The sequence below is a fragment of the Tarenaya hassleriana genome, unplaced genomic scaffold (assembly GCF_000463585.1).
Source record: "Tarenaya hassleriana unplaced genomic scaffold, ASM46358v1 Cleome45, whole genome shotgun sequence".
In the NCBI taxonomy this organism is placed as follows: domain Eukaryota; kingdom Viridiplantae; phylum Streptophyta; class Magnoliopsida; order Brassicales; family Cleomaceae; genus Tarenaya; species Tarenaya hassleriana.
Genome location: NW_010967219.1, coordinates 315,801 through 329,000, shown reverse-complemented (window position 1 = coordinate 329,000; position 13,200 = coordinate 315,801). Strand labels below are relative to the sequence as shown.

Sequence of the window (13,200 nt, the reverse complement as noted above, 5' to 3'; positions counted from 1 at the left end):
GATATCTACGGAATCCAACATGAGGAGTTTTGTGCTTTGAATGCGTCAAACGTCCTGCGTAACAGGAGGATTATAAAGACGTGTATCAGGCACGAAACGAATCATGTACTGGATTGTAGATAATCAAGACGGGATTTATACCTTTGATAACTCCTATTCTTCTCTATATTTTGATGAGAGTTTGTCTAGGTTTTATAGGATAATCACATGCATTCATAGGCATTCTAGGCGTGTTAGGATACAAAACCCGGTTGTGCTCTAGTTTTGCAGAGTTACAGGTTTCGGAGATGATTGGACTCGAAAAGGAACTAATTGGAGCGTTAAAGGAGAAGTCCGGATGAGATACTCATGTTGCGACATCAATAACTTTCTCTACAGAGGTTCAAATCGTGTTGTACCATTGGAAAGAGCACTTCAAGAGCTTCGCGTAGACACCAAAATCGCGTAAATCCGACACTGGAGCAGAAAGTTACGAGCAAAATCGTGAAGGCCAGAAAACTGCCAGCGCAGGGCCGGATCCAACTGGATCCGGTCCGGATCAAGGACGCAGAATTCGACCCCAGGGATCTGGATCCGGTCCGGATCCACCTGGAATCGGTCCGGATCCAGTCTAAAACCCTGTTTCGCGATTTTCAATATGGCTTAATCGATCTAGGGTTGATGATAGCGTTCTTCATGCATCTAGGGTTAACTTGAATAGATCGAGAGATTGACGAGTTACTCTGTATATAGTGATTAGTGGACCGAGAGGTGAATTCTCTATTATCGTTGCTTGATGATTCCCGAATACAAGTCATAATCGTTATTCATGCATGCTTAGTAAATACCCATACACGCGAATACGATCCCGACGCCCGTAGTCATCCTTGTTTGATAGGTCACTTGTTTTTATTTACTTTCTTATATTGCTTACCATTGATTCTACATATTTCCACCATCACTTGCTTGTTTGCTTTGATCTATTTTCGATCTAGATTTGGATTTAGCAACCGGTCCTCGTGTTCGACCCCGTGTTACGACGATCCGTATCCTTGCGGTGAGTTGTGAATCGGGTTATAAATTCTAGACTCGGTACACACGTATCACGAGTCTCTGTGTTATTTTTCGGGTAACGTTTGTTTTTCTATGAGCGTTCATACCGACATACGAGAGATAAACGACATTTTCCGAGGGACGACGATTGGATAGATTCTGGTTCATAGAGTGCATGAGAGCTCTTGCGTTTGACGTAAGTTAACTTCATTGCGAGCGAACGAATTCCGCAGAGCTAAGTTCCTCTATCACTCTTATTAGTTCTTTCCATACGTTGTTTTCGATTCTACCTTTTCGGGCGAGAGTCTACACCGTGGACGGTGTATGGTTCAAGTCTGGGGGGGTGGATAGATCCTTCATCCATTCAGGCCTATCTATTTAGGATTGCATTTAGTTTAGGTGCATCTTATCATGGCATATAGATTTAGGAAAATTTCCACTTTTGCATATCACTTTGCATTAGTTGCATTCACACGTTTTCTTTTTTTCCATATAGACGATTTTTGTTAGGTTTGCATGATTGCATATGACATATAGATATAGGTTCATATAGGTTCACGTGCATACCTCGAAAACCCGTTTTGAACATCATTTGGAGGATTTGTGAGATGATAGAGTAGGAACATCTTGATGATCTAGTGACTTTGTAGAGCGTGGTTGAACCGTGTCGAATTGATAGTTCTCCAGACTTTCTATATATAGTTTGTGGGGTGAGGTTGCTGTTTGGAACCTACGGAGTTGATACGACCATATCCAGGTTATATGTTTCTTGTAGAACCTTTTCCGAGACTTGTAGGTCGATGAAATCTAGTTCAAAAATTGCCTTGGGAAAATAAAGCATCTCGACACTCCGCTGTCGGAATCTCGTCAACGAAAATCGTTCGAGGACATGAGTGCATCGATTGATGGTTCGGGTCCAAGTTGTGGGTCAGACATCGCATCAAAAGAAAAAAATATATAAATAAAAGAGAAAAGAAAAGAAAGAGAGAAAACGATGTCCTTCAACTTCAACGTCCTAGAAAACCGAGGTGCTAGCGTTCATTAAAGAAATTCTACAAAAAGGTAAAAATCCAGGTACATAGTAGAACTAAGATCGAATAGGCTAAATTGAGATAAGGATATGTTCAGAAATAGGCTTGGTGAGTTGTAGAGATTCTAACGGGTTCTAGGTAGCAATAAAAATCCCATGGCTAGGTAGATTAGTCTTTGGTAGGAAGATCATAGTAGACCGGTTTGAGTACGATTCTCGGGAAACTAGTATTGGATGGATGTTTCGCTTTTGATTTCTCGCGATGATACTATTTGATGTTCGTCATTCCCTATTTTGCAGATTTTATTCCTTCGTTCTTTACTCGAGGACGAGCAAAGGTTTAAGTCTGGGGGATTTGATAACTCCTATTCTTCTCTATATTTTGATGAGAGTTTGTCTAGGTTTTACAGGATAATCACATGCATTCATAGACATTCTAGGCGTGTTAGGATTCTAGGCGTGTTAGGACACAAAACCCGGTTGTGCTTTAGTTTTGCAGAGTTACAGGTTTCGGAGATGATTGGACTCGAAAAGGAGCTATTTGGAGCGTTAAAGGAGAAGTCCGGATGAGATACTCATGTTGCGACATCAATAACTTTCTCTACAGAGGTTCAAATCGTGCGAGACTTATACCATTGGAAAGAGCAGAGCTTCGCGTAGACACCAAAATCGCGTAAATCTGACACTGGAGCAGAGAGTTATGAGCGAATTCGTGAAGACCAGAAAACTGCCAGCGCAGGGCCGATTTCAGTTGAAATCGGTCCGGATCAGGAACGCACAACTCGACCCCAGGAATCTGGATCCGGTCCGGATCCATCTGGAATCGGTCCGGATACAGCCAGAAACCCTAATTCGCGATTTTCAGCATTGGAATGGGATTAGAACTCTTGGGAGCCACCCTAGGGTTATAAAAAGCCCTAGCCACGTCCTAGAACAGAGGAACCTCAGAGAGAACACTTAGATACACACTTTTGGAGAGCCTTTGGTGAGAGAAGAATAGAAGTTCACGGGATTTCGAGAAGAAGAAGGAAGATTCGATCGTGGAGACTACACATCTGCATGAGATTTTCTTTCCTCTCTTTTACCTCTTTTCTTATGTGCTTTTTGTTATTTTCTATGAACCGTGAGTAGATCCACGACTATGGGTTAGGGATTCGTTTGTGTTTTGGGTATGTTTGAACCCTAACTTGGATTTCGGTTTTGATTTGATTCGGTTCTATTGATTTGCACTTTTATTGGATTGATGTTTGCTAACCCCTTGATCAATTATCTTGGATTCTGAACCACATAGAGATATGGGTTTGTTTCGGATCAAAATCAATAGGATAGATCGTATTATTCACACAGAGATATGGCTTAATCGATCTAGGGCTGATGATAGCGTTCTTCATACATCTAGGGTTAACTTGAATAGATCGAGAGATTGACGAGTTACTCTGTAGGTAGGGAGTTAGTAGACCGAGAGGTGAATTCTCCATCTTTGTTGCTTGATGATTCCCGAATACAAGTCATAATCGTTATTCATGCATGCTTAGTAAATACCCATACACGCGAATACGATCCCGACGCCCGTAGTCATCCTTGTTTGATAGGTTACTCGTTTACATTGCTTTCTTATTTTATTTTCCATAGATTCTACATATTTCTACCATTACTTGCTTGCTTGCTTTGATCTATTTTCGATCTAGATTTGGATTTAGCAACCGGTCCTCGTGTTCGACCCCGTGTTACGACGATCCGTATCCTTGCGGTGAGTTGTGAATCGGGTTATATATTTTAGACTCGGTACACACGTATCAATACTCCACCCAGACAACATTCCGTAAGCGGGAAAATCACTAATTGTCCACATCAAAACCACTCTCAAGTTGAAGTTTTGTCTTGTTGAGACGTCATATGCATCAACACCTTGTTCCCATAACATCAATAATTCATCAATCAAAGGTTGGTGGAAGACGTCAAAACTCTTTTTCGGATGATTCAGTCTCGTAACTATGCTCCTGATTCTTTCTACAATATGTCTAAACTCATGAGATCATTAGACATGAGGGCTATCAAAATTGATGTGTGCCAGAACAACTGCATGATGTTTTGGTGTGGAGATGGTAAAGAGTTATCTAATTGTTGATTTTATGGAGCTGATCGATTCAAACCCAGGAAAAATGTGCAACGTAAAAGAATATCGTATAAACAGATGTTTTATTTGCCTATAGCAGACATATTGAAGAGATTATACGAATCTCACAAGACAGCATCTCAGATGCGTTGGCACAGAGAACATGTATCGGATTCAGGAAACATGCGTCATCCATCAGACGGTAAAGCATGGAAGCATTTTATCCACCTATATCCTGATTTTGCTTCTGATGTCAGAAATGTTTATCTGTGTTTATGCACCATGGATTTGCACCGTATGATCAATCTGGGAAACAATATTCGTTGTGGCCAATTGTGTTATCGTCATCTACCGACGGAAATGCGTTTGAAAAGAGAGTTTTTATTCTTGACGATATGAGGAAGGTAATCAGTCATCATCTAGCATACTTCGTCCATACAATTCTCCGTCAAATTGTAACTCGACTTCATGCCCATCATTCTTACAGAAAGAGATAATTGGGATAATCCTTCTGCGCAGCCATCATATATCGGTTGATTTGCAGCTTCCAACAAATCAAAAAATCTTTTTAATTCGTTGTTCGGTTCTTCGTCTTCCTTGTTATAACAAAACTCAGAAGAGAATGCATCTTGAACCATATCAACGTAACGATTAATTAGTTCGCTACTCCCAACAAATTTGTCGTTAATGGTAGGAAGATTAACAACATCGAGCGTTTCACCGTGATAAACTCATATAATAATTTGGAACAAAACCCCTTTTGAATAGATGTTTTAGAACCATCTCTGGAGTAAGAAATTTGGAATTCTCACATCGTGCACATGAACAATAGACTTTACCGGTTCTTACGCACTGATTCTAACTTGTCGCAAATTGTGTGAAATTCTACAACCCTTCTTCATATTGGATGCTCAAATTTCCCGTAGATGCATCGATTCTCTTGTATAACTATCTTTTGGAGTGATAAATATCACTTCCACTAGATGTCATGTTGTAAGTAAGATTTTAATTTTTTTTTTCAGAATTGAAGAGGAAAGAAGATGAGGGTGTGTTATATTAAATAACTTTTCAACGCAATTTCGTTGCTAACGTTCAGATTTTGCAAGAAATTGCGTTGCAAATTTAATAACCAGACACGTTTTGCAACGCAATTTCGTTGCTACAATAAAGTGAAAATCTGACACCGCAAAAATTCGTTGCTATAGGGCGTTAGCAACGCAATATGAGTTTTTTGGTCAAAATGTTGTGGAGGAAGTGGAACTGGGGGGGCTCGAGGGCGAAGGCTGCTGTTCTGGGATATGCTGATGAGGATGCGTATCACTTGTTTGATAAAGGAGAGGTATTGTGCTTCTCTGTTACAACTTACAATGACATTATGATAATATATATGAATGAAATCGACATCTGTAATTGGAACAGAAATATCGTTTATCTGTTTTCTCGTTAAGAAACATTTAGATTCAAAGCATTAGTCATGTATGATCTCCGGTTGATCTGACCTCAGTTTCCAGAGGAGTTTTCTAATACATTAAAGAATAATGAATTGCAAGTTTTGTCCTTTGTCTTTTCGCTTCTCATTGAAATTGTGTCCTGGTCTGCATTTGATAACTTCTTTCTCTATTCATCTATTCGTTGCATCTAATGCATTTATGCTGGTTTGTTCCAGGGTGCTGGTTTAGGATCTTTGTCTGACATGGACGATCTCGCGACGACTTTCGCAAAGGTCAGTTTGTTCATCCTTTACGTTCATGTAGATTATTACCTTGTCTGTTTTAAGACATGCCGATGAGTATGATGATCTTATCATGGTTGATTACTGTACCATGGCTTTCATACAGCAGTTGATCTCCCTTTTATGTAGACAAGCAAACCATTTTAACAAATATTTCGACTAAGCGCCCTTAAGAGCTGAAGGGCATGCCCTTCAAATTTTTTTTTTTGGCTTTGTGTGATGATATGCGGGTTCTGTTTTTGTTGTTTGTTTTATTTTTTTGCAGTTGAACAGGGATGTTACTGGACCCAAACATCCTCGAGTTATTGGTGATAGAGGATCAGGATCCTTCTCAAGGGAAAGTGAGTTAAATTCCTCAGATCAGTTTCTTTAATGATTTCCTACTCTTTTGTGTTTTCTGTCCCTTTACCTATCTATGATTGGTAACTTTACCTGTTTGTAATGCTCATTTTTCTGTTTTAAGAAAGATGACTTTTGTGACTAGCCGTTTCTAACAGTCAACTATATCCAGGCTCATCTGCTACAGATTGGACGCAAGATGCAGAGCTTTCAAGCTGGTTGGATCAGCATATGCTAGACGTACAAGCTCAGGAAGCTAAGAGATGGTCCTCACAGTCTCAATCATCCGAGCGTTCGAAACCTTTGTGCATGACATCCTCTTATCCTAAGCAGCAACCGCAGCTGCATCACTACAACAGCGAACCCATTATTGTACCAGAATCAACTTTCACATCTTTTCCACCTCCTGGTAGCCGATCTCAGCAGGCTTCATCCAGCCATCTGCATCGTGCTCCTTCTCTTCCTGGGACAACCCAGTTGGCCTTTGTTAGAATATAGATAGGAAATAGATAGAAAATACCAATTGTATTCCCAAACAGAGAGAAATACAACCTTTAACCAAGAGGCATACCCTCTCTTCCCATACAAAAGATTCAAGTTCTCAGATACCCCTTCTCAAATGAAAAACGTGAATATATAAGGGCTCACCCAGCTAACAGAATTGCTGAGGTGGCACCTGCAACAACCTAAAAGCTTGTACGCACGTAACATAACGTCCTCTGCATTTATTCTCTGCCAGGAATGTTCCTCTACTACTGCTCCTTTGCTGCTCCTGGCTTCTTCTTTGAAAACTGATCTGGCCCCACCTTTTCTGCTGCTCCTCCCCTTTCTTCTCGTTTCTTCTTCTTCTTCCTCGCATCAACCCGGAAAGGCTTATCAGCCTTATCTGCACCAAATGTTTCTCCACTGTCAAGTTCTAATCTTCATCTAACGGGATTGTCAAATGTGCCCCACTATGGTGGTAATTTGGCAAGATTTGCATCTGGTGGACCCACACTTAGTAACATGGTGCAACATCATTGGTTCAGTGACTCTGGCCTCCTACACGGGGATCATTCTGGACTATTACATAGTCTGGTGCAACAACAGAAACCCCACTTGCCCCCACGCAATGGTCTTCTGTCACCACATTTGATTTCCCTTCCGCAGAGACAATCCCTAGCCCATCTTGCCGCCTTTCAATCCCAGCTGTATAATTCATATCCTTCTCCGTCACGTAAAGCGCCATTTGGGGCTGGTGAAGGTCGGGAGCATAAACATAGGTCATCTCACAGAAGCCGAAAGAACAGAGGCATCTCCCAACAGGCGTCGGATATATCTAGTCAGAAAAGTGAGGGTGGATTGCAGTTTAGCTCAAAGTACATGACTTCGGAAGAAATAGAGAGTATTCTCAAAATGCAGCATTCCAATTCACACAGCAATGATCCTTATGTCAATGATTATTACCACCAAGCTCGGCTTGCTAAGAAGTCTGTTGGATCAAGGGAAAAACCTCACTTCTATCCTTCTCACCTGAAGGAGCACCAATCTCGGTCCCGTAATAGTACTGAGCAGCACCCACAAGTTCACATCGATGCTCTTGGGAAGATTACCCTTCCTTCCGTTCGTAGGCCGTTGGCCCTAGTTGAGGTCGACTCTCCTCGTGGGTCTAGTGAGGGAAGCTCAGATCATAAGGACTCTGAAAAGCATTTGGATCAGGAACCTCTGGTCGCTGCTAGGGTTACTATTGAAGACGCTCTTGGAGTTCTCCTGAGTTGAGCACCTCCGTCCTGGGGCTGATTAAATTGCAAAATCATTGCAAAGCGTTTGGATTTTGCAACGAAAATTGCGTTGTATGTAGCAACGAAATATTTTCGTCACAAAGACGTTGCAAATCGTTTTGGTTTCGTTGTAATAGCGTTGTAAAATTTTTCTTGCGTTGTTAATCGTTGCAAATTAGCAACGAACACTAAAAAAAAACCCAAATTCCAACCTGCAAATCCGTTGGAAATGGCCGAAAATCCGTTGGAATTCGATATTTCCAACGGATTTATCTGTTGGAAAAACGTCGTTAGAAACTCGAATCCGTTGGAAATCCGTGGCAAATTGCAAACGGAATCCGTTGGAATATTTCCACGGATTTCCAACGGTTTTTCCGTGGCAGAATTTCAACGGATTTCCAACGGATAGGCCCGTGGCAGAATTTCAACGACATTCCGACGGTATATCCGTGGCAAATTTCCTACGGCACCGTTAGAATATCCGTTAGAAATTTTCCAACGGATTTAACGGTTTTTGCCACGGAAATCCGTTGGAAAGGCCGTTGGAATCGTCGTCGAAATGTTACAACGGTTGTTCCAACGGCAATCCGTTGGAATGTTATAGTAATTCCAACGGCTATCCGTTGGAAAAATCGTTGGAAAACGAAAAAAAATAAATAAAAAATAAAATAAATATTTAAAAATAAAATAATTATTATTTTTTTTAAATATTTATTTTATTTTTTTATTATATTTATATTTATATATTATATAATAAATATATATATATATAATAAAACCAAAATAAAATTAAAATATTAAAAGAAAAAAATTGTTCAAATATTACAGAAAATATAAAATATTTTAAACAATATTAATTAATTGGCAGTACGGGTTTTTTCGTCTTCGGTGGTCCCGAGATTACGTGCCGTCGTTTCTGCTTCCGAGCTTGGCGGCGTATTGTGAAGTGGCCGATCACCCCGTATAAGCTCAACGATTTGTTCGAGGTTACTCACTTGTTGCCTCGTCGCCGCAAGCTGTTGCTCCAGTGTCTCGATCTGCCGTTGTTGTTCGAGATCGCTCTGCATGTCAGGAGGAATTGCTGCACCGAAATCATCGAACAAATCTCGCTGCAATCCTCCTAATCCATAGATGCGGCCCTTATTTGGAGAGACCGACTGAAAAATGAAGAAAATATTTAAAATTAAAATAAAATATTAAAATTTAATATTTAAAAATGAATTATTATAATTTTTACCCATCGGACTTTTTGTGTGTCTGAGCGACCAACTCTACAATTGATGGCGTTCTCCCCATTTCTTTCTCCTAATATATATATTAGTAACGCAATAAAAACTATATAATTAAAAATTAAAGTTTAAATAAATACCATCTCTTTTTGCCTCTTCTTGAATGATTTAGCACCGGAGGTATGACGATAAGGACCATCACCCTCGATTTTTTGGGCCAGACGACTTTGTTTCGCCTTAGAACTCTTGTTCTTGAAATGCTCTGAGTTCCAATGCGCAATAAGGTGCTGGTACAAGTCATTTGTTGCCCACTCCGGTGGCAGTCCATGCAGCTCATGACGGCGTTTGGCATTGTTCATCATTTGTTTCAACCGCTGCATACCGAGTTGGTTGAACTCTTTGTAAACTTTATCGGTGTACTTTTTTTTCTTTAAATGAAATTTTAAAAATATATACCGAGCTGGTTGAACTCTTTGTAAACTTTTTTCCACCGAAAAGATTGCTTTAAAAAAAATTAGAGTTAGTGATTAATTATTTTATTTAAATGAAATTTTAAAAATAGAACTTACGATGAACGAGTGCCACCAATAACGTTTGATGTGGTCCGGTACCCCCGTCCAACAGTAGTAGAGTTGAGGAAAATTAGACGTTATTATTGCCGTAAATTTTTTCCTCAACTCTTTATCGTTAACCCCGAACCTAATAATAACAATTTATTAATATTAATTAATAATATAATATAAAATAATTATTTAAATAAATTAATTTCAAAATTACCATAACGCCCCGTCAAGTTTGGGATCAATAAGCGGGACCTCGCGAGTCTCGAAGGAATTTAAAATTTCCTCTACCTCCTCCAAAGTAATATCAATCTCTGGGAATAGTGGGGGTGCATCCACCGGTTCCGGAAGACGAGAAGGTGGTGGTGGCGGTGGTGGCGGTATTCTAGAAGAACCCGCTAACAATCCTCCGGATCCAGAAAAGCACCTACGAAACTTGGGAAAAAAACAATAGTTAGTTATTAATATAAAATGGAATATAAATAAATATTAAAAAATTGAAAAACAATTACCATTTTGTGTTTTTTTTTGTCGATTTTTTTTCTCGTTTTTTTCTGGAGTGTTTGGGAGAGAATGAGTGATGGGGAAGAATGGGGCCGCTCGGTTTATATAATCGAAAATTCCAACGGATTTCCAACGGACATCCGTTGGAAATCTCTGGGCGCATTTAATGTTCTCTGATAAATTCCAACGGATGCCCGTTAGAATCGTCATTTCCAACCGGCATCCGTTGGAAATATTCTGAAATAACGCGATGGACGCCAAATGCGTCGAACGGATTTAATGCTTCAGAATTTCCAACGGATGCCCGTTGGAAATGACGATTCTAACGGGCATCCGTTGGAATATATCAGCGGATTCAATGTTTCAACCATTACAACGGGTGTCCACGGATATCCGTGGGAAATCTGGTGTCGATTCGATTGTTGCGCTTCGATTCCAACGGACGTCCGTTGGAATACATGTGATCATTCGAATTTTGCGATTCGATTCCAACGGATGCCCGTTGGAATTTAACAATTTTTTTTAAAAAAAATTAAAATTCTTAAAAATACAAATAAATATGAAAGATTTTTCAAAATACAAATACATATGAAAACAATAAAAAAAATAAGTCTACATAGAATCTTCATCACTTTCATCATCCGGAGTTGTATCATAGTCCGAAACGAATTCGTCTATATCGTCTTGTACGTGTGACGAATCATCAAGTAACTCGTCGTCTATGTCAGGAAGTGCAAGTGTCTCGTAATCATCATCTAGTCGGATGGGAAGAACCGGATCTTCGAGTTGCTCTTGCATTGGCTCATCGAGATCTTGTGTTGTCGACGAATCCACGATTAATCTTCGTAGGTTAATCTTCAAAACAACCGACCATTGATCTTTCCGTCGCCGTTTCACCGATGTCGCAGAATGTTTCGGATGTGGAATGAAGCACCTGCTCTGTGTGATCTGAAAGTATAAAAGGATCGTACTTTGTATATGAACGTTTCGGGTTTATGTCAACACCTCCCCATCGATTTTTCTGTGAGCCGCGTCCCGACGTTGTATCAAACCAATCACATCTGAATATGATTGTTTTCAACCCGACTAATCCTGGATACTGGAGTTGGAAAATCTGACGAAGAACCCCAAAGAAATCAGGATCTTCCGATGACCTGCTTTTTATACAAACTCCGTAATTGAACGTGGATTTATGTTTTCCATGATCGTAAGTGTGAAACGTGTATCCTCGGACAAACATTATCGGCCAGCAAATGACTTTTCTTCCAGGTCCCTGTGATATATCTCTGATCCATGCCGAAATTCTATCACTGCATGACCGAATCTGTGCATAAAAATTAAATCGATATATGACATATTAAATTAATTACTTCGATATGAGTAATACAAAAACACATGCATGCATATATATATATATATAGAATACTTACGTAGTCTCGAAGCCAAGATGCATAACGTTGTTCCTTCATTTCTTCAAGTTCCTCCCCACTTAGATTAGGAGATGTTGCCAAAACATCCTCGTCAAAAAGTCTTAAAAAACATGTTGTTAGCAAATATATAAATATGTAATTAATTAATTTCTAAAGTCATTTGAGATTAAAAATGTGTACCTTTCGTATGGCTTAAGTTCTTCACAATTCAACAGTACATATGTGGCGATGTGATTGTACTCTTGTACAGTTAACCAATACTTCAGATTTGTCTCCGAGGCGTCCAGTAGGTTGAAAACTTTCGGGAATAAATCCGAAACATGAATCATATTGGTAGAGATAACTTCTATCGTCTTCGTTGATAGCCCTCCTTTTCTTCGTCTGAATATGAGATTCAAAATAGAAAGAACTGAAGTAGGAGATCTCCTCTAACAAATACTGTTTGACGATAGATCCTTCCACTGCTGCTTTGTTTTTTGCCTTCTTCTTCAGATGGAAAAAAATCGCTCAAATGGATACATCCATCTAAACTGTACTGGACCACCGTATATCGCCTCATCTGGTAAATAAATAGGTAAATGTTCCATCACATCAAAAAATGAAGGTGGAAATACCTTTTCTAATGCGCAAAGTATCTCAGGGATGTTGCCTTTCAAAACCTCTAGGTTACTTCTTCTCAAAGATCTTGCACATATATCTCGGAAGAATGTGCTGATACCGCATGACGCTCCGTGGACACTGGGTTTCAATAGCTCCGCAAATGCAATAGGAATGAGTCTTTGCATGAATACATGGCAATCATGACTCTTCATTCCCATAAGCTTTAATGAATCAGTATCAACGTATCGCACCAACTTGGATGCATAAAGCTTTAATGAATCAGTATCAACACATCGCGCTAATTTGGATGCATATCCATCAGGGAATTTAACCTCTTCTTTTAACCATTTAAACAAGACCGTTTTACCTGGTCTTGTGAGTCTGAATATCGGCACAGGTGCGTGAGCATCACGTGTCAACTCTAACTCTTTTCTCTTGCATATATCTTTCAAGTCCTTCCTCGAGTTGATGTTATCTTTACTTCTCCCTGGCACATTCAGAACGGTGTTGATGATGTTATAAAAAAAGTTTTTATCTTTATGCATAACATCCAGATTGTGTCGAAGCGTTAGCGAACTCCAGTAAGGCAAATCCCAAAAAATACTACGCTTATACCAGTTATACCAATCACCAAATCATTTGCACTTCTTATGCCCAAAATTCCCTCCACATTGCACAGAAGCTTGCAAATCATCCAAATATCCAATATTTATTCGCTCAGAATAAATTTGCTCTCCGGTTTGCATAACAGGACCTTCCTCAGTAACGATTTTACCTTTGGTAAAAACCGTACGATTTTGTCTGAATGGATGATTCCTTGGAAGAAATCTGCGATGACAGTCAAACCAGCACGACTTTCTCCCATGTC

The 13,200-nt window shown here is 39.7% G+C and overlaps 2 protein-coding genes across 2 annotated transcripts in view; one reads left to right on the top strand and one right to left on the bottom strand.

Moving 5' to 3' along the window:
- LOC104825394 overlaps window positions 1–8,007 on the top strand; it is a 17,732-nt gene extending 9,725 nt beyond the window's left edge. Inside the window, exons 2-9 of the mRNA XM_019203956.1 lie at window positions 4,047–4,167; window positions 4,276–4,343; window positions 4,436–4,582; window positions 5,434–5,517; window positions 5,845–5,901; window positions 6,176–6,251; window positions 6,422–6,658; window positions 7,121–8,007. Coding sequence (XP_019059501.1) covers window positions 4,047–4,167; window positions 4,276–4,343; window positions 4,436–4,582; window positions 5,434–5,517; window positions 5,845–5,901; window positions 6,176–6,251; window positions 6,422–6,658; window positions 7,121–8,007 — 1,677 coding nt within the window. The remainder of the gene's footprint in view (window positions 1–4,046; window positions 4,168–4,275; window positions 4,344–4,435; window positions 4,583–5,433; window positions 5,518–5,844; window positions 5,902–6,175; window positions 6,252–6,421; window positions 6,659–7,120) is intronic.
- Window positions 8,008–9,242: 1,235 nt separating this feature from the next.
- Window positions 9,243–11,100, bottom strand: LOC109117171. The gene is made up of 5 exons (XM_019203955.1): window positions 10,993–11,100; window positions 10,016–10,233; window positions 9,808–9,937; window positions 9,379–9,657; window positions 9,243–9,314 (listed from the first exon to the last, which is right to left on the bottom strand). The coding sequence occupies exons 1-5, from the start codon at window positions 11,098–11,100 to the stop codon at window positions 9,243–9,245; spliced, it is 807 nt and encodes a 268-aa protein (XP_019059500.1).
- Window positions 11,101–13,200: the final 2,100 nt, after the last annotated feature.

Coding starts and splice junctions, on each gene's coding strand:
- LOC109117171 (XM_019203955.1), bottom strand. CDS start 11,100: ATGCAAGAGCAACTCGAAGATCCGGTTCTTCCCATCCGACTAGATGAT. Junction 9,938..10,015: donor AAACTTGACGGGGCGTTATG/GTAATTTTGAAA, acceptor TGTTATTATTAG/GTTCGGGGTTAACGATAAAG. Junction 9,315..9,378: donor AGAAGAGGCAAAAAGAGATG/GTATTTATTTAA, acceptor TATATATATTAG/GAGAAAGAAATGGGGAGAAC.